Here is a 17,829-nt window from a genome sequence, read left to right as displayed (position 1 = left end):
TGTAAGCATTTGCCTTTTGAAAAGCTAAGAAAGGTATTTCCAGATTGAAGAGTTTAATAGTTCAGATTTTCAGAGGTGAAGGCTTGAAAGGCATTTCTAAAAAGATACAAAAAATAACTTTCAGAAACCTTTGAAAAAGTGGAGGATTTGTCAGACAGAAGTCTGCAGATTTTAGTTTTATTTGATGTCAGCAATGTAAAGCTGCCTCAAAATGTTTGACACAAAGCTGTATTAGCAAATGTTAACCATCAACTTTCACAAGAGAAAGTTGGACAGGTGAGTTTCTCTCACCTGACCAGCTGGCAGCTTCTAAAATCAGCCAATCCTGATTTTACATCAGATCTTGAAAAGCACAGAAAAGTACTAAAGCGTACACCTGGGAGGGAGACTTTGGAAAGAAGTACCCAGGAATGGTCATGGTCTTTTTCATGCACCACCCTTTTTACACTTGGAAGAGTATGATGGCCTTAGAAAAATGTTTGAATGTGATTGTTTATTGTGCAAACTCTAAAAATAGATTTTCTTTTTACAACATAAGCATTACACATAGAGGCATACACTTCCACACAAATGTGCATTCTTTAGTGCCATTCCACACATGACAGCTCGTCAAAAGCTCCAGATGCTTACTTCACTCCTGGCAGACTTGGAATCTGCAAATGAGTTTCTCCCGATTAGGTGGATTAACACAGCCACCAACTATGACCGTAGCACCAGTTTATTTTTATACCTCCATAGAAACACGATGCAGTTCAAAGTGTTGGTCGGGACTCGAGCAGAGACGCAATGTGAATGAAAAGCAGCTGTGCGTTTCCGGGCACCGATAAAAATCTCTGTGGTCTTTTAAATGGGATTCATGAAGATGGAGCTAAAACGACCGTTTAATATTTACCAAGCTTGCAAGCAAAATGACTAATGACCAAATTCACCGTCCTATAATGTGAAGAACTCCATTTCAAGATCTTAAAAGTTTGTTTCTAGAATAAGAGCTCATCACTAAACTTGTTTATGCCAAAATATTACAAAAGGGTAAACATGAAGACGTGCAAGGCTTGGTTCAGATTGGCAAATGAATCATGACGAGTGTTCAACCTCCAGAACCTTCACATCTTAATGTTTAATTTATTTGGCTGATTATTGTTAAATAATACCATCATGTTGTTTTTTTAGACTGGATTTAGCAATATGTAGATTATCCAAATACAAATCCATGAATGACCCTGCAGCAACTAATGCATGGTTGAGTGTGGCAGAAGTATGTCCAGTGTGCAGCATGCCGTCTCTTATGCCATGAATGGAGAAGGAAGGTGGGGGCATAATGGGTCACTTGTTTACCTCCTACTTAATCCACATACTTGAGATTGTTGGGACACGTGGCATTTGCAAACTGCAAATAGTTTCTTCATTGTTGCAATGAACAAAATACCAACATGTTAAAGATCATTTAGGACTGAATTTATTGGCAATTAAATTTTAAATACACATGGTAACAAAATTTAGAAAGCACACCAATATAATTAGTTTTTTTCCTCTTTCTGTAAAACTATTTACAAACTGCTGTGTTTTTTTTTTCAAGTTTAATAGAAACTGTACAGTCTTCTGTCCACAGAGGGGGGGGGGGGGAGAGGTCATAGGTCAGCACATGGGCTAAAAATTCACCAGTGTGACACTGAACTGTGAAGTTGCTTTCAACATCAGTGAAGACATAACATTCAAAACATCTTCTCTTCATACATCATGTTCCAATAGATGGTTCCACAATGCAACAAAAACCCAACAAAACCAACTAACCAGGTGTGGAACCCCGACTGTGGAAGTCATTGACCACATTGATCGCCCATGTTTTACACAAGAAACTTAGAAAAAAAAAAAAAAAAAAAAACTGTAAAACAGTCAAATTATTCTTTGGAATCCATAGTAATTTTAACAAGCTGACTAGGTCATTCTTCCTGGGTACTTCTTTCCAAAGTCTCTAAGCTTTCTTCATCTTGCCGTTGTGGGTGTGGCCGTTCTCATAGTGAGTGGAGCCATTGGTAGCTGCGTGGTGGATGCAATTACTGCTGCCGTTCTCATACAATTTGCCGTTTTCGTGGACTTTTCCGTTCTCTTGGTGTTTGCCGTTCTTCTGCTCCTTGATGTCCTGTTTGGGCAGCCGCTTACCCTTCACGTAGGCCTGGATCCAGAAGTTGGAGAAGAGGATGAAGAAGAAGGTGCCGTACATCCAGACGAGGTGAATGATGGTGGGGAACTGGTAGTCACAGCTGTCCATGAAGTAATACTGAGTGGCGTGGAGGGAGACCAGGACAAACTGGGTCTGTTGAAGGGGGGAAAAAAAAAAAAAAAAGATTAAACCAACTATAAAACACAAAAATGTCTCTTTAAGTTGCAATCTCTAAAGGAACTCCAGTAGGAAATAAAACTGTTGAACTGAATGCAGGGTTTCCTTACCAGCTGAATGGCAGTCATGTATTTCTTCCACCACAAAAACTTCTGGAAGCGCGGTCCAGCAGCAGAAAGGCCATAATAGAAATACATGATGACATGGACAGAAGAATTCACCATGGCATGGAAAGATCCCATTCCACCTTAAGAGAAAACACACATCATTAGACTAATCTAATCTAAAATAACAATCCTCCTAATCAACACAGACTCCATCCCAATCATTCTCTCAGAGCTGTTGCAGCGACAAAGAAGCTGATGCTACTAAAACAGACAAGTCGAGGTTTTTTGATAAGCTTTGTACAAGGCCAAGCTAATCGTTCTGGTCTGTTTGCAACACCCTGGCATGCAGGGTGAAAAAACTCAACTGTACCCAACCTGGGTGGCCTCTGTCTCTTTATGCATTATTTTCATATTAGCTTGAAATGTACTCACCAGGAGCAAAGTTGACTCCCCACCACCAGGTCCACGGCATGAAGGAGTGATGAAAGATGTGCAGGAACGTAATCTGGCCGTGTTTTTTTCTCAACACAAAGAAGATCTAAAAAAAAAAAAAAAAAGATCAACATGAATTATTTACCATCAAACTATTAAGCTGATTAATGCATAAATAAAATAAGGCGTAGAGAAGAATAAGACTTACTGTGTCCATCAGCTCAATTATCTTTGAAAACCAGAAGAGCCATGCAACACTGACCATCTAGAGAAAAGAAAAGTCACCTTAACAGCAGGTCTATTTTTATAAAATTCAAATCAAAGCGATCAACGCCCCTCCAAGCGGTAGTTGTTGAGCTTGGTGAACTTACTCTTAGAGCTTGAGGACCATTTGAGGTATCAATTGCATCACATCTCCAAGTATATGTTGTAGCCCAACCAGACATCAGAAACTGTAAAAAAAATAAAATGCATAGTTGAAGCAATGTTAAACCAAAGGAACATGCACACAAAATGCATCGGCAGTGAACAACAATTGCACTGATGAGTCGAAATTTTGGAGCAAGTCTAAGATTCCTACCTCATACACAATGTAAACTGATAGAGCCACCAGCAAGAAATTGTAGACTATCATGGCCTCCTTCAGCTGGAAGGGTTTCCGGTTGGCCATAATGCGAGGTCCCACATACATTATGAAAAACAGGTAGACCAATAGTACTGCTGTCATGGGAACAGGACTCCCCATCAATGGGTAGTCCTTTATCCGTGGATCTAGAACGAAAGGCAACATTTTCAGGAAACGAGTAACGGAAAAAACAAATCGTTTCTGTACTTTAAGGGTAAGCTGCCTACCCATTCCTGCCAAGAGGTAATTGTAGATATCCAAGGCATGAGAGCCCAACTCCTGAAGTTGCTGAAGCATATTTGCTGTTGTGAATTGTTGAGACCAAGTCAGCTGTGAGGAAAATGAAGACAACATCTCATTGTTAGCCTTGTGTACGAAAAGCCAAACGCAGCACAAATGCCTCTGGAAAGGTTTTTACAATCGAGACATTTTAACTTGTTTGCCCAAAGTTTATTCTTCCAATCCCATCTCCTGAATAATTTTTATACAAGAAAAAAATATTTTCTATCCATCTGGGTGTTTTCTTTGTCCTGGACTGAAACTACTCGTCAGATATGGTCTGATATGAGAGAGGCGGAGCCGCGACCCACAGCCTACAGTGAACCGATTGTTCAGGAGTCAAGCCCAAAGGTTCAAAGACGATATCCAGACTGCTTTCTTCAAATAAATTCCACTGGGACAGAAAAAAAGCAAGTTATGCAACCCTTTGGTCAAAGAGTTCACCGAACTCTAAGCTCAACCTTGAATGCAATAGCAACTTCTTTAATAAGACCCACTTCTTGACAAAGCAAACAACAAATAATATAATAAAAAAATATTGTCCAGGAGTGATGCTTTGGGCTTCAAGCTTAGGTATTTTATTTCTATAAAGGCTTAATAACTCAAGTGCAAGCTGAAAAGCAATGTAGCAAAGTAGAAGATTTCTAGGGTGCGGCTTGCCCCCGAGAGAGCCATTGTTTGAAGTACAATCTACAATGCTCTGAGTTTTCACTGCCCACAGTCCTCCTTAAGCAAATATCATTAAAGGCTAATAATTTCACTCTCTGGAATGAAGGTCAGAGCTGACATACCACAGCACCTGCAAGGAGGGAGGATAAGGGCTGGGGGAAAAAAAAAAAAAAAGCTTGGGAGGAAAATGCAACGCTGTGTGTTTCTTAGAATTGATCCTTGGAAATTCGCTAATAGTTTACAATTCCTATGAAAAAGTTATACAAACACCAGTCAGTTTTTTTTTAATCAAATAAACATTTACTCTGAAAGCAATAAAAAAAAAAAACGAAACTGGGGAGATTGCATATTTCTCATTCCCTTTGTAGCTTGTGCAAATTTTTCCATGCGTCTACTACAAGACTTTGCAGCAAGTAAAGTTACTTCATGCCAAGATTTCAGGTGACACTGAGAAGCATACCAGACAAATTTCATGCTGACAGTTTCCTTCCACTGGCCTTTTAAACACAAGAACAAAAATGAACCACTGCCAGTTTGCAGACACAAGCATTATGTGCACGTGCTAGTGTTGCGCAACAGTCCAGAAACATGGCATTTCAGATAGCTCTTACATAAAAAGCTGGGGTAGTTTTTGATTTGTTGTTGAGATATTTGATGAGGCATCACACAGTTTGGCAAAAGTATCATGTCTGATGTCCTGAGTGTGTCTTGTTCTGGGAAAGAAAATGCTTTACAGTTAAATCAGAAACTGGTCAGATTATTTTACTCCGTCTTAGCCACCGCTAAGCCAAAGTAACTACAGGACCAATCGTGAATGGGGTTCAGGATAGTTTTAAACCCAAAGATGCAGCCAATGGTGTTACTGCCAAGTAAGAATGAATTGTTCACTGGCAAATCTCAACATTTGTAAAAGTCGTGTCAGGCCATTTTAGTTAAATAAATGGTAGTGTAGCAAAATTTGATAGAATTTGAAGTGAACTTTTCATTACATTGTTAAAAAGTTTCTTGTTTTAGGAGGAAATAGGAAAACTGTAACTTTTCATGGTCAAATGCAAATACTGACCATGAAAAGTAATCATAACAGACAACAAGATAATCTTGTAATCTTATGAACCAGTAGCAGAAAAAGATAGCTTCCCCTTTCTGAGACCCAGATGAAGATAGGAATTCAAGGAAAGAGCCCTTCCTTATTTGCCCAGTGAAACCATAACAACCATTTCACCAGAACCAGCTGCAACTCACCACCTCTTATCTCCACTAATTAAAAGCCTGCACAGAACTTTACGGTTGTGCAGTAAACTAGTCCAGGACTCTGCTTCTAGTGGTGCCGCCATATCAGCTGAGGTTCAGATAACCCAACAGGAGGACAAGGATTTTCTCATGATTGTGGGAAGTTGGGGGGGGGGAGGAAAAGGGTCAGAAAACCGTCCGGTATCCCCATGACACAGTGATACAATACAACTGTGGACATGTGAACACTTAAGCACCTTAGAAAAAAGGCCCTCTCCCCCCCTCTCTCTCGGGAAAAATGAGTTACAGCTGCTACCACCACCGACCCCTAAACTCTAAACTTTCCGACGCCACCACCCATTCATTACGAGGAAAGTTAAACTGCAAACGGTTGGTGTACGACTGTGAAAGAGAGACCAAACGGAAAGGAGGGGTAACTTTTCCCCCTCCGACAGAAAGCCATGTCAATGAATCATGGGGATGGAAAAATGAAGCTCACGAGTTAGAAGTTAATAATGAACAAAGATCAGTAAAGGACAAGGAAGGGAAAAAGCTGTTTGAAAAAAAAGTCAAGAACACATTTTCTTTCATAGACATTAACCCCCAAAACATCTGCAGAACACATTCCCCGAGTTATTGCATCTTCAAATTAAAGTTGCGATACATACCGTCACAAGAACAGACTTGTTTCTCCCCCCTAAATCATCAAAGCAGAAGAGTCTTTCTCCTTTTTCGGTTTGGCAAAACCTCTCAGCTGACTTGAGCTGCAGGTAGAAAGGCAAGCAGGCGGAAAGAAAAAAAAAAAAGAAAGAAAGAAAAAGCAGTAGAGAGGGAAAAGAAAGGCAAGACTGAGAAGGGGCAGGAAAGTGAGAAAGTAATCCGAGAGTGACTGGTACCAGCAGTCTTCCACAAGATCACACCCTCCCTGACTCACATAGTGGATGAATAACCAGCCTTCAGAAGGAAAGGGAGGGAAGGAGGCAGAGTCGGAGGGATAGAGTGAGGGAGTGCGAGCGCCGTGTGTGAGAGTGTCCTGTACGTCCATAAGAGATACAACCGGGGTCAGGCGGCCCCTATTTAAACCCACTTTACTAAACAATTCAAAGTGAAATCCTGACCGCCAGCCATACCTTAACAAGCAGAAGTTCAGTCCCCTTTGAACCGCTCTCCCGGTCACACCCTGTTGTCCCTGAAGCACACAACTCTGGAGTTGCCAGGCAAGTTTACCCCCTCCTTTCTCCCCTCCCTCCTCCGGGTGGGACGATTATATTATTCACATGGAGCAGGCAAGAAATCAGAGGAGACTCTGTTATCGTGAAGGGGGTTATTGTTGCGTCTTTCCTGGCCCTCTACACAGCCAACACCCATGAAGCAAAACTAGCCTCAGTTTCTGTCGTCGTGATGAGGGACCATGTCATGACCCAAGTGTCCAAAGTTCAATAGATGGCCCAAAACATCTGCACCACCTTGGCTCTAATGTGAAAGACACTACATTAGTACTATAAGCAAGGGAAGATGAGTATGGACCTGGACTAACGTTTTTCCACTGGTTGCACTGGTGGGCTTCACCCAAACTTTAGACTGCATCACATTTTTAACATCGCAGTTTTACAGCTTGACCTTTCTTTTTAAATCTGTCAAATTAAGGCAATATTGACCTGTAAATAATCTTGTAAACAAAGTCATTTATTTGAAGCAGAATTGGTGAAAAAGTGTTTAACAGCTTCCATGAACTGAATTTTGAACATTTCAATCTCAAGTTAGAAGATGGTTTAAGGGCTAAATATCTGAAGAACATCTCAAACTAAACATTTCATTATGACCAAGCCGTTTTTCGGCTTGGTCATAATGGTGACCAAGCCGAAACTTGGTGAAGGAAAGCGTTTCTTTTGCAGGACTATATCATCATCTCAGCCACTACTGATTTTCTATGTATCAAATGCACTATTGACATAATCCTGCCAAGGTAGTTCACACAAACTACTAATTTGTCTTCCTTAAGGGGCCTGTTTCTCCTACCTACCTCTTGATCGAATGACTTAAAATCTAGATCTGCCTGTGTGAATAATTTAGGGTGCACGTTTATTCAATCTTTATTTTGCTACATTTTGTATTTAAAATGATTCATTCATGTGGCCTATCAAGCCTTAATCACTAAAAACGTCTGTCAACCATTTCTAAAAAAAAAAGGTTTTTCACTTTTTAATGTTTTGTTTCCAGGAGATGGAATGTTTAGTGACTTGAAACAATTATGCTAAAATTAACACCAGTTTACTCGTTGAGAGCGACACATACAGAGTATAAATATTTAGGAATCGAGTTTACAGATTTGGAGGGTTTCCCCCTCAAGTTCCACATCAAAGCACAGATGATCCTTTTTTTGGAAAGCTCTGATGTGAGCTTTTCTGTATTTGCTCGTCACTGCAGCTAGTCAGGTATGCTACTCACTGATTGCAGGATACAGATGTGGAAACGCAAGATGACTAATCAGTCATAATATCCCACCTTTTACTATGTGGATGGTTTAGATCATGATATGGGCCCGATGTCTGTCTGTTGTGAACCTCAGAGACTTTTTTGTTTTATTTTAACCCCATGGTTGCAACAGTACGACCCTGTGATTTTTTTCCCCCAGGTGCAATAATCCCAACCATATTGGTTGCATTCTAGAGCCCTGGGAGGAGAGAAAAGCATTACATATGAACCAGCTGCCGATAAAGCTGAAATTTGCTCAGGGCTGGATGGAAAACATCATGTAGACCAAAATAATTGCAGCAAAGTAGACATGACTCATAAGATAATACTTAAAATTCTTCTGCAGGACTTGCATAAGAATGTTTTGCTTTCTGAAAGTGAACCACTAAGTCAAATGCCAATGTCACACCCAAGCAAGCCATGCAGGAACATCATCAACTAAAACAATTTCGAAATACTTTGGGATCACATTCATTTTAAAACAATAGTGTGGCATGTGCAAAAACAAAACAAAAAATAATAATAAGCTATTGATCATGTTTATGTTTTTAATGACTTGTAGTTTAGATTGGCAAAGGCTAAAATTGTATTCTTTAGAAGTAAAACTAAAATCCCCCAAGAGAGAGAACTGTAAATCAATTTGATTTTAGTTTAGAAAGGACAGTATGATTTTGCAGTTCTCACCAATCAGGGTAGTACTTTAAGTTGTCCAGTGGGTTTCAACTGTAGTTTTCCCCCAACTGGAACTGATCTTGGATAAGAAGGAAAAAAGGATGGATTGTGCAGCATCTGAAATGACACGGGCACCTACTAACCCACGCTAATTAAGACACGACAGAATCAAAAACCACAGGTTTAAATTGACCAAACTATGCCCAGTTTTCACCTACAACTGGTAGGCAGAAACGCAAAAAGCTGAACTAGACATTAAGGGTCAGAGGAGGGAGCTCTGCCGTTTGATAGCATTCCCTGAGCAGAGTCATTACGCTCTCAGATTGAAAGGAGTCTTAAGATGGTAGTGAAGTGGTAAGCATGCCCTCACCCCTTCTTCTGAGAAGTGTTTCAGGGAGATTGCATCTTGTGGTTGCCTTGGAAATACTTCAAGGCCCCATTTCCCAGACAAGTTAGAGCCGTTGCCCCTGCAGCCTGGTCTTATAAATAGAAGGCTGACAGTACGTAAAGGTCAATTTCTTTTTATTAAAAATAATAAAAAGACAGACCAAGTGATTTCCCCCTACTAGTACAGTGTAGTTCATCCTAAATCTAGACCAATTTAGAGGATTAAGTGAATATATTATAAAAGATCCCTTCTCTTTGATGTTCGAAATGACCCTAAATTTGACAAAGCACTTCAGTAAACTTTGAGTTGGCCAACAACCTCCCAAACAGGGATTGTGGGATCATTAGGCGTTACCGTTGTCTGCAATAACTCTTGCCAACACCCACTTTTCACATAAAAGCTTAATTTGACTCAGTACTGCCAGCTCAGGCTTATCAGCTTTAAAACCCCCATTTTGCACTTTAAACTTTTAAACATGCAATGCTTCACAGCGTCATCTGAAATTTGCAGTGCAATGAAGTGCATTTCTGCCAAATGCTGATTACAATCAACCCTGTAAATCACCTCACTGAGATATAGTGATTTACCTTGATAAAACCTCCAAGTCATCCATGTGCCAAGTTTTATCTACTTCAGATCATGGAGGGTGAAGCAGTAATGTCAGAAAAAGCAACGCTACCATGCGATCCAGCACCATTTACCTCATCTCCAAAGACTATATTTTACATAAGACCTAAGCTTTGCAGCACGACTCAGATGTCTGAAAACATCATACACATGAGCGCATCTTGTAAATAGTTAGTGTTTTCCAACCAAGCAAGTTTGACTTGAAGACTTCCACACCACAGCAGGGGGTAGGGGTAGAACCACTCCAGCACACTTTAAACCCTTCCTCCTGAATATCAAAAACATGCCTATGAAAAGCCCATAGTATCAGGTAGGAGCCAACTGAAGTATTTCGCACAAGACGGTCGTCTTGACCTACAAGACGACCACGGCCTCCCATCGAGAGTGCATTAGGATGAGTAAGGGGAAAATAGAAAATGGTTGGAGGGGATTAAGGTAGTTTACACAAGTAGTAAACTCTGATGTTATCGCATTTAAAAGCTATGCTTATCAGCAAAGAGGCCCGCAGCCTGCAAGTATGCGATGGAAAGAGCACAAAAACAAACAGGCAGTCGTAGATTTGAGAATACAGGTGAGATCTCAATAACAGGCCGATCGCTCGGTACTTTCAGACATTCATGATATCATATAAACCAGGCTTAGGAAAGAAATGTGGCAATAACCCACACCTCTGCAGCATGTACTCTATCAGTCAGGTTAATGAAATGGTTATTTTGAATGAATTAGAAAATGCCTTCTTATGGACATTTTTTAGATTAAGAGTAACTTTTTTCAAACAACCTAAAGGCAGGTATTAATTTCCTCTAGCCCACTATTCTGTGTTAAAAGTTTTGTTTTTTACTTATGTGATGTAATGTTCTAATCAAATGCATTTTCATTAGCTCTAGGGAGAAAATCATAACAGACAAAAATGATTTGTGTAATTAATCTAAACACTGTTCTGCTTAACAAACAGATACTGGGGGAAAAATATATTCTGATTTATTAAAATATGACCATTTAATCTGAAAATCAGTTCAAAATAATTGCATATAAAAAGAATAATGAGGCCATGTCACTTTAACTAAACCCTACTTTATAATTATTGTTTTGCATTTCAATTTTCCAGCTGTATTTGAAACTAACCCATTCATAAGAATCTGATATAAACCACTATTTATCAAAAAATAAAGCATACTGGAAATAGTATTTGCCCACGTGTTTAAGGAAATGCAATATTGCATTGTTGAGCAGTTTCATCAATAAGTCAGACACGCGTTGAATAAAGGATCAGTATCGGAGAGTAACTGTTTATTTGCACAGCAGCTTATAAGCAGTCATGTTCTCTCAGTGGCGTTATGTATCAGAATGTGTTGACAGACATAAAGGGTTTCATTCCACTCGTGTTGAAGTCTTGCACATCCCCAACCTGCCAACCAGGTTGGTTTTTCACATTGGTTTGGTCTTTAAACATTATGGTTAGCTATTCGTCACCCATTAAACGCTTTGAGGTTTGGCTTACAAGTGTCTGTGTCTCTCCCTCCTGGTATGTAGTCAGACTGACATGTCATCGTGTTTACTGTAAACTTATTCCCTATGTCTTCCTTTGAAGACTGTTGGGTTTGCATAAACTCGGTCACACATAAGAAACGGGTAAAATTGTCTGTGGAAAGTTACAGAAATCTGAGTCCCTGGTGAGAAAAAGGAAGGAGGGAGGGAGAAAATTAGGTTAATGTCGATCGGTAGGCCTTGTTTGAATACTTTAAGTTTGGGATGATACTTCCCACCCTCCCAACACTTTACACACTCATATTCCAGCACAATGCAGAGACACTGGATGCTAGCATGTCAGTCCCACAACAAGTTTGTCTGCATTCTTCAGCTTGGAGGAGGTGGTCTATAGTGACTGTGGTGGGGTCTGCTGATTAAGCTCTTCTATTTCCTTAATGTTTCTTTTTCTGTCAAGTGATGATTTTTGAGAGAGTTATGTTTAACTTTAATCTTGTATGCATGCCTGGAAATAAACATGCGTGAACATAACTGCTTCCGCAAAACACTTTTCTTTCATTATGTTGGACTACATGATACATATTGAAATATACAGGAATTATTAGTGCTAGTTTTATAAACCCTCATTTTTATGTAAAAAAAAAAAAATATATATATATATATATATATATATAGACGTTAGAGCTGCATCGGTCATTGATCAAAATCATTACTGAAAAAAGTATTGATTTAATGCATCAAGTGTTGGCATATAGTTTTAAAACTCTTGTGTACTGAATAACAAATAAAAGTTAGGAACATACTTAGCTTCAAAACTGATGATAACCTTGTAATTCATTTAGTGGGGTGGAGCTGGTCAGAATCAGCAGCTTGAAGAAATAAGTAATGGAGATCTGATGGGCTTGTTATGGATTCTGTATTTTTCCTCTCTCTTTTATCCTCTTCTATCTGCTTGCATGCACACGCTGCAGCTTACACAACCATGTCGATGTGTGACTGCCGCCAGTCATATGTACACAGACTGAAACTGATTAGACTACCCTTTAAGGAGAGTACAGATTGCAGGAAAGAATAAAAAGCTAAACTCGCACTACAATGTTGCCTCACTTGGTTACAGCTATACGGTGAGCCAAGTGTGGCCCCAGCGCTGGACGGTGAATGTAACTCTGTATCTGTTCCATTTGTATGGCTTGTAACATTTGAGCACTTTTCGGCTTTAATGTCTGTTTTTATATATAACCAAATCTCATTATTTCTCAAGGTAATTTACACTGAGGGGTTCTGATCAGGTCCTGAAACTGGTTAATGAACCTGGGTGGTGCACAGAGACAAAAATGATAGAACTCCAACAGACTTTAAAAGTGATTCAAGAAACATTTGAGCCCCTTGTTTGACCTGTCTAAGTTGTGTGACTTTCTGTTCCAGTCCAGGTAGACATGTAAAGATAGAGGACACCTGGGACACGTTTCAGATCTCATCTTAGTAGTCATCTTTTACTATGGGATTATGTTGATGTTTATTTGCAGAGAAGCAACCAGGTCTGGCTACTAAATGCGTACAGGTTTGCAAAAATACTGATAGTTGTTGTCCTGGTTCTTTTTGATATGTGGAAAATCTGCACAGCCCATCAATAAAAATTTTATTTTATGTGAAGGAAAATCAAAGTTTAGCTCCCAGCTTCATGTTGGGTTGGTGGGTGTGTGGGTGAGATCATGAATGAAATAGTCTGTGGGTAACTTCCCCGTTTAAGAAAATATCCTGCAGAGCTTGCGTAGAATGAGTGTTTTGGTTGCTTTATGTGCTTCATGATGAAAGAGCTGCAGAACAAGTTGGGATCAGATTAAGTCCTACACATAGTGAAACAATTTGTGTCCCCACAGCTCCTAAACGTCAGATTGGAAAACAGAGAAAGGCTTTCTAACAAAATGCATGTTCCTAATAATTTCATCCTGCGAGTATGTTGCCCCACATGATCTACTGGTTTATGTTACTTAATAATGGATGTTCTTTGATTTATTTATTTTTTCTCCTGAAACAGATTTGCATGCTGTCACTTTTTGCATAGTCACCACACTGCATTCTAATGTCACTAAAAATGCTTGGGTTTTTTTTTGCATTGTCTGGAGAAAACCCTTACCTATGAAACTACCTTATTGCTGAAGTTGTTAAAATGCACTGAATAGCTAAACATAGACAACATAGCAAATCACGTGTGACACATGTCTCCAGTCCTGAAGGACCAGTGTCCTGTCAGTTTTAAATGCATCTTTGCTCCAACACAGCTGATTCAAATGGTCCAACTACGTCCTTGCCATGTCAGAGGCCCGCAAATGAACCGTCACCCGTCAGATGTGATGAACCAAAAAAAAAAACCTAAACGTCCAGAGGAATTACTTTGGACACCACTGCTTTCTTCAATAAAGAAATATCCAGAAAAAGACACTCACAATTGTCATACAGAGTTTCCAACGTCATGTTTTTATCATTGGACCTTTGATCTAATTTTTCAAACATGAAAGAGCCAGCTGTTCAAGCAGACGCCTCGATGGAATGTGCACTTTCAGCCCGTTTTAACTTCCTTATGGCTATGTAGAAAGGAAATTTAAATAAGCAGATCATTAAAAAGTCCAAACATCAAACGGCATCCAGTTACACTTCCTTTCTGTACCCAGTAAACCGAGTCATCCTCCTCAGATTTAGTGATCCCAGAGAGGATGAAAAGGACATGCCAAACACCGCTATGGAGACTAAAACATTTGGTTGAACAGCCATAAAAAGGAAAATCCATTGCAGTTTAATACAGAAACTTCTCTGACCCTTTGTCTACTACCCCCTGTTGAAGACAGGCAGTGAGCTCTACCATCTCTGGTAGAGTGTGTTGTGAATCTAAATTGGTCTCATAAAAAGTCATAATGTTCATATTCATGCTGATAAGAAAACTCTCTCAAAGACCAAAAGTGCCATGCTCAGAGAAGAACCCAATCCCACCATTAGCATGCATCAAGCTGAAATGTGTGGAAGCGACAGAGGAACAGTGTAGCCTGAGCGAGTTGTACTGCACTTGGAAACAGTTGAGATGAATGCTTTGATGTGCGTCATAGGCCAGTACAATATGTTGCAAATTCATCATCACCACGCAACAGAGCAAAGAACTACTTCAATTGCAATGAGCATATGTTGAAGAAGTACCATGCTTTCCGGAAGTCTATACTAGTAATATACTTTGTACTTGTTGCTTAATGCAGCACGGAAAAGATTTTACAAGGTAAAGCCTTGGTACAGTGGTTATGAAACTACATGTCATACATGACTCCTGCAAGCACACAGCAGAAAGACATTACCAATGTTTACTTGAATACTGAATTATTTAATCGCAAGTCATATTGTTGTTGTGACATCCTTCCTTAAGCTCATCAATATTACACGATCATTTCCAATGTTTTCCATTGGAAACAATCCAATGTTCCATCTTCTCTCCATCCCAAAAACTGCATGGATGCTAAACATATGCAATCCAAAGGTCGCAGCCTCCAAATGACATTGATTCTGGAATGGAGTCCTTAATTTAATAGTTGCCATTTTATTCATGAAAATTCAGTTATAAACAATATTAAAGTAATACAGTTGTTGATAAAATTGGTAACTCTACCTTTAAAAAAATTGTTGAGTTTTTGCAAGTGATGACCTGCAAATGATTAACACTTAACCATTTAAAGTCTAACGACAGTAACTCTGCAATACCCAAGCTCTCACCTGAAATGTTCACAAAGAAGATTTTATCTTTTGATCGATTAACCCAACAATCTTTAACTGCAGTTTGAGATAAATACTCAACTTCATTGATTTATGCTGGTCTAAAGTAATGAAAATGTAGGAATTTCAAATATTTGCTAGAATTTAAAAAAAAGGAGTCAGATCTCTATAGTCACCACTTTCTAACAAAACTACACTAGGCCACATTAACAAACCAACACTGGGCCTTAAGTAAAGAACTAACATTTACCAAGGGCTGTCATTACAAAGGCACTCATCAGGAGCTAGTTCAAACACTGGACAACACAAAGAAGACAGCTCCGTCAAAGCAGGATCACAAAACGTTAAAGCCATCTTTCTGTGCATCTGTAAACTAAATCACTAAGTGACAACGATCCTCTTAGGGTACTCGTCTGACACAAAAACTCAGAAGTGCACCACCTAACAGAAAAACACCGATCAACTAAGAAAAGCACCTCTTCAAGTTGAAAACCACAAGGAACTGGTGATAATTATTGCTCCGAAGAAAAAGGAAAAAAAAAAAAAAAAGATAAAGCATTTAAAAAGGTCAGCATCTATACACTGTCTCCTGCTCTGCCATCTGCTCTGCTCATATTATTCCAACCCTTCAGGCAGGATGTTGACACTGGAGGCTGATGAAGTGACAAGAAAAAGTGACACGGTGGAGATAATAGTAACAGCACTGGCACTGTGTTTGCATTACCCACAGAGCTTAGATACGGGCTGGTTGACCTTGGGACCATGTTCTCCTTACCACCATTGGTTACAGATTATGTTTGCGTTGTTAACAGTTCATTAGAACCCATAATTTAACTCTGCCAACAATCACACAAAAACAAAAGGGATCGATGATGACCAGCTGGAAGGTAAATAACACGCCTTGTTCCCATTTTATAATTTTTGACCAGTGCACAAAGTATGTTTTGTTCTATATGCAACAGATAAAATTGTAAAATTGAATCTTTTTAACCAACAACATAACGGAACATTACTTGAAGGAACCAATGATGCCTTAAATGATATTGGATCAAAGCACTTTCTGTGACACAGTTGGAGTCACTTGCTTTAAATGTACATTGTCAGTTTGTTTGTGACCATAAGAAAAAGACATCATCATTGTGCTAATCTGTATTCTTAGGCAACTGCTGTTGGTGGTTTCTACAAAATTATGAAATCCAACACCAGTGTCGAAAGTCCACATTATACAGCACCCTAATGGAAACAAAAAAAACTATGTATTCATATGTACGGTTTACTAAAATACACGCATTTGTTGGGGAACTGGGGAAATAAATAAATAAATTGTGCTGATCATGTTTTTTTTTTTTTTTCAGTCAAAACTTTTCCACCTTGTTTGGAGTCATGTTTATGAATGAGCAACCATACAAAACTATTTTACTGCCTGGCTTATATGTAGGAGATCAGATAAGAGAAATATCTTTAAAACATCCCTTCATAACGGTGAAGTACCTTCATCACAATCCAAACTGCAGCTTGTTCCTCCTCCTCATCATCATCACCTTCACTTCCAGATCACAGTTATACTTCAAAAACACAGCAGCCACTCCGCACCTGTCAATGGGATCATTGTTCGCCGCACAGCTGCAAACATGACACCATCAACAATAACCTGAACAATTAGCCTGAATAAACAAGCGGATTGAGATGCAAATTTAGAAACGCCGCAAGTTCCCTTCCTGAGCAGGATACACCTCTTGACACCACTCCGGGTGTAACTTTTAACACCGTAACTTCAAACAAACAGAAAGAAATACAACACTATTTTTTTTCCCCCACTAACGGTTTAACTCCTTCCAACATTTTTTAAAGTTTCTGTAAAGCGGTTTTAACACTTGTAGAAAACAGTCGCGTTTTACACACCTCTTCTTTTTTCCCCACCCCACCCTCCCCAAACCAAGCCACTTGAAAGTAACTTCGGGGACAAAAAGTTCAACATTTTTCCCCAATAAACTGTATAAGAAAGCTACTCACTGCTTTTGCCAAAGTAAACCGCCGCCCAGTCTGTTGAAATCTGGCTGATAAATGGAGGAAACGCGTGTCACCGCTAAGTCAGCTCAGCTTCCTCTTCCTCTCAGCTTAAATCTCTGGACCCAACCCTCCGAGGGAGCAGTAAGAAGGTGGAGCCACCCGGTACCCGTGACTCAGTCACTTAATATGGGCGGAATCAAGCCTCAGCGATACACTATCAAATTTCGAAATCAAAATTGATCAGAGAGGGAAGATTGCTTTTTTAATTTTAAATTATATCCTCCAAATACTGATGCAGACACGGGACATCGACTGAAACATTCTTCAGATGCATTTTTGGCAAGTAAAAGCAAAACTACTAATATGGATATATGAATATTTACGTTTAATATGTTTAACTGTCCAATTATGACCGTGTCTGGTTGCCTTTACTGTGTCAGCGAGGATGATTGGCTCTGCAAGTAGGGGTGTAATTTGTTACTGTTTGCTCACAATTAGTAAATAAAGAAGTAAAAGTTGTTCAAATATTTTAAATAGTAGGGTTAAGAATTGTAAAGTGAATGCATGTAGATAATATATGTAAAGGAATATGTACTTCTAAAAGATGTTCATAGACAATGTGACCTGCTTGGCCACTGTTCACTTGAGTAGAGTACAGTTACATTTTTGATACTCATGAACACAGAGCTAGAATAAGTGGACACTAAGACTTAATTCAAATAGCAGGTCTTGATGC

At 39.3% G+C, this 17,829-nt stretch overlaps 1 protein-coding gene across 4 annotated transcripts; it reads right to left on the bottom strand.

The window, feature by feature from the left end:
• Window positions 1-1,433: 1,433 nt before the first annotated feature.
• On the bottom strand, window positions 1,434-17,254 carry elovl1b (ELOVL fatty acid elongase 1b). Of its 4 annotated transcripts, none has more exons than XM_008407036.3 (9): window positions 6,615-6,791; window positions 6,349-6,444; window positions 3,730-3,832; window positions 3,458-3,648; window positions 3,249-3,329; window positions 3,086-3,142; window positions 2,878-2,983; window positions 2,449-2,585; window positions 1,434-2,314 (listed from the first exon to the last, which is right to left on the bottom strand). In XM_008407036.3, exons 1-9 carry the CDS (start codon window positions 6,723-6,725, stop codon window positions 1,973-1,975), a joined length of 1,224 nt encoding a protein of 407 aa, XP_008405258.1. In that variant the 5' UTR covers window positions 6,726-6,791; the 3' UTR covers window positions 1,434-1,972. The 4 variants fall into 4 exon arrangements, with proteins under 4 accessions (XP_008405258.1, XP_008405260.1, XP_008405259.1 ...); XM_008407038.3 differs by lacking the exon at window positions 6,615-6,791 and adding an exon at window positions 5,062-5,163 and having other exon boundaries at window positions 6,349-6,600; XM_008407037.2 differs by lacking the exons at window positions 6,349-6,444; window positions 6,615-6,791 and adding an exon at window positions 17,097-17,254.
• Between the last annotated feature and the right edge of the window lie 575 nt (window positions 17,255-17,829).

This window comes from Poecilia reticulata, chromosome 4 (assembly GCF_904066995.2).
Source record: "Poecilia reticulata chromosome 4, P_reticulata-male-v2, whole genome shotgun sequence".
Taxonomy (NCBI): Eukaryota; Metazoa; Chordata; class Actinopteri; order Cyprinodontiformes; family Poeciliidae; genus Poecilia; species Poecilia reticulata.
This window is presented reverse-complemented; position numbering and strand designations above follow the sequence as displayed.

Excerpts from the sequence above, each read along its gene's own strand:
- elovl1b (XM_008407036.3), bottom strand. The coding sequence starts at position 6,725 with ATGGACGTACAGGACACTCTCACACACGGCGCTCGCACTCCCTCACTC. Across the intron at positions 3,330-3,457 it reads CAGTTTACATTGTGTATGAG|TTTCTGATGTCTGGTTGGGC; the intron begins GTAGGAATCTTA and ends TTTTTTTTACAG. Across the intron at positions 2,984-3,085 it reads TAATTGAGCTGATGGACACA|ATCTTCTTTGTGTTGAGAAA; the intron begins GTAAGTCTTATT and ends TTTTTTTTTTAG.